Raw genomic sequence first — 2921 nt, 5'->3', positions numbered from 1 at the left:
AACACCAGCACTTTTCCGGAAGCTTTAATGAGGGGAATTGCTCTAGCATTGGGTGGATCAGCGAATGAATTGTTATTGGTGGTGATCAGTGGCGGATCCAGAATTTTCATCAAGGGGTGTCAAAATATTAATAATTAGATATATCGAAAAGTTAAGAAGTGTCAACGTACAGTAAATCTACATAAAATAAAAAAATCTATCTAGCGATATAGTGTAATTTTCCGGCGAAGGGGTATCGCTTGACATCCCTTGATTCAATGTGGCTCCGCCATTGATGGTGATCGATTTGGGTTTTGTAAACAATTGGTTTACCCTGCTTCACCCATCTTAGATATCACTCATTAGAAAAAGAGATACATCCAATATCAAATTTTTCCAAGTGATGAAATCAGCTAAATCCATTCGATAATGCAGCATGCAATTGATTCTGAGTGCGCTATTTTACAAAGAAGGTGGAGAAGAGACAGAGGCGGATCTAGGATTCCGGAAAGATAGGTTCACCATTGCTTTTAAGATAAATATTAAGTTTGATGACATAAATTTTTACAGTACAATAACGTAGCGAGCAAAAAATATTTAGTTTCATTATCACAAAAAAAGAAAACATCATCAATTTACAATTGTACTCGACGAGTTTTCATACTTTGAAAATGATCTATAATAGCATCATTACTTACAGTTGCAAATACCTTACGCTCTATATTGCAAACTAAATAACCATTTAAAAATTCTTCACTAATGTTATTACGTAGATCATTTTTTATGAGCTTCATTGAGGAGAATGCTCTTTCCACGCTTGCAGTAGCAACAAGTAAAATCAAAGTCAGCTTCACAAGTAAATAAACATGACACAAGTTTGATCCAGTTTTGTCTTTGTCATCACTATAGCAAGATCCTTAATTCCTTTCAAGTTTGACAAACTTGCTATCACACATTCGAGCATAGACAATGAAACTATCAAGCTGAAAATTGAGATCTCGAAGCTTGTTGTCATCAAACTCACTTGGATAATACTCGGCCAACTTTATTATTCTGTCTTTGTCAAAATTAGCAAATGATTCGACCGGATTCAAGCAAGCCATACCAAGGAGTAAGTCATTAGTCACTACATCAAAACGGCTATTTAGCTCATGAAGTTGCAAATCAATAACTGCATAAAATATTTTCACACTAAAGTGATGTGCATATGAAACATCAGACTTCTTATGCTTCGACCTTGAGTAGTCTTCATCCATTTTGGGAATCATAATATCATGTTTACCACAAAATGAGTAAACCTCATTTATCAAAGACTCCAATTCACTTTCTCTCATTGTTTGTGATCTTGCCTTTGCAAGCTCAAGCAAGCTTATAGCATTGACGATGTCTTGATCTTTCTTTTGTAAAGCTTTGTTCAATTCATTTGTAAGAAGCAACATCTTGAACATCAAGTGCAACATAAACACAAATTCAAATTCCTGAATATTGCCCAAAAGATTTTTTGCTGCAAATCTCTCAAGAGAATGAGGACTATTCTGTTGCATATCTTTAAACACATTAATAATCAAAGAAAATATAACCATGAAAATTTTCAAGGTCTTAAAATGGGATCCCTAACGAGTATCACCTGATCGTTGGAGTCCATATTCTTGATACAATCCTTGCCCAGTAAGTATTTCTCCATATTTAAGTAATTCTTCCAGCTTCTCTACTTGGTGTTGTCAAAGTGATTTCCTGCGTTTGAAAGATACTCCAATAGTATTCAATGACATCAAAAAAATTATTCACATCCGGGTGCTTTCTGAAAAGAGCTACAAGTGTCAATTGCAATTGATGAGCAAAACAATGAATACAATATGCAAATGGGGCATCTTGTAAGATCAAAGACTTCAGCCATTTATTCTTCCTTGCATATTACTAGCTCAATCATAACCTTGTCCACGTAACTTGGATAAACTTAATAAGTGAACCAAAAGCCAATCATTAATTGTTTTCTATAATGTTTGTGCAGACGTATCATTCACATGAACAATACCCAAAAAGGGCTCTCACCTCCCCACTTTTGTTAACATGTCGTATAACTAGGGCCATTTTCTCTTTATGTGAGATGTTTTTTGATTCATCAACTAATATCCCAAAGAAATCACCATCCAAGTCTTTGATGATAGCTTTAATTGTTTCTTTAGCACAAGCATCTTCAATATCCTTTTGAATTGCTGAACAAATTATCATATCATTTTTTGAAGCTTTGTGTAAAATTACCTTTCCCACATCCTAATGCTTATCTCCATAAAATTTCAAGAAAAAGACCTTTATACTCGGAATCTTCACTCTCATTATGATCACGAAATGAATCCATTTCTAAAGAGAAATCTTACCACATCAAGAAAAAGATTTGCTGGAAATTTCAAGTAAAATCATGCAACAGATTGAAACAAAATCATAACCAGGGAATTCTTTTCAAAAGTTTTAGATAAACTGAAAAAAAACTTTACCTCTTACCAAGAAAATCTTCTAAATGCTTTGAATTTAACAATTTTGTTCACTTTGACGAACACAGGAGACAAGAACAATAATATATAGGAATTAGCTGATTAGGGTTTTATATTTTTTGACTTTTGGGATGAATTGGGATTAGATTAGGAATAGTATTACATTTGGGGATGGGGAAATCGAGAAAAACTCCAAGCGTGCGGGAACTGGGAAGTGCTTTAGAGTTTTAAGGAACAAAAAGAAAAGTTGTGTTAATACAAATAGAAAGAAAAGAAATATTTAAGGAAAAGCTGTGTTAGTAGAAATAGAAAGAAAAGAAATATTTAATAAAAATTTAAAGCGATCAGACTGCTGGGAATCGATCCTGTGACCTTAGGCAACTGGAAATAAGGGGTCAAAATCAATGCACCACTTCACCTCTTTTGACCATAGATTACATCAAATATATA

The 2921-nt window shown here is 33.7% G+C and overlaps 1 protein-coding gene across 3 annotated transcripts; it reads right to left on the bottom strand.

Moving 5' to 3' along the window:
• Nucleotides 1–561: 561 nt before the first annotated feature.
• LOC104215938 (uncharacterized) lies at nt 562–2705 on the bottom strand. 3 transcript variants are annotated; one of them, XM_009765879.2, is made up of 3 exons: nt 2475–2705; nt 1607–1713; nt 562–1514 (listed from the first exon to the last, which is right to left on the bottom strand). In XM_009765879.2, the coding sequence occupies exons 2-3, from the start codon at nt 1661–1663 to the stop codon at nt 897–899; spliced, it is 675 nt and encodes a 224-aa protein (XP_009764181.1). In that variant the 5' UTR covers nt 1664–1713; nt 2475–2705; the 3' UTR covers nt 562–896. The 3 variants fall into 3 exon arrangements, with proteins under 3 accessions (XP_009764181.1, XP_009764182.1, XP_070023561.1); XM_009765880.2 differs by having other exon boundaries at nt 2482–2705; XM_070167460.1 differs by lacking the exon at nt 2475–2705 and having other exon boundaries at nt 1607–2453.
• Between the last annotated feature and the right edge of the window lie 216 nt (nt 2706–2921).

This window comes from Nicotiana sylvestris, chromosome 2 (assembly GCF_000393655.2).
Source record: "Nicotiana sylvestris chromosome 2, ASM39365v2, whole genome shotgun sequence".
Taxonomy (NCBI): domain Eukaryota; kingdom Viridiplantae; phylum Streptophyta; class Magnoliopsida; order Solanales; family Solanaceae; genus Nicotiana; species Nicotiana sylvestris.
Note: the sequence above shows the minus strand (reverse complement) of the source record. Positions and strands in the feature narration are given on the sequence as shown.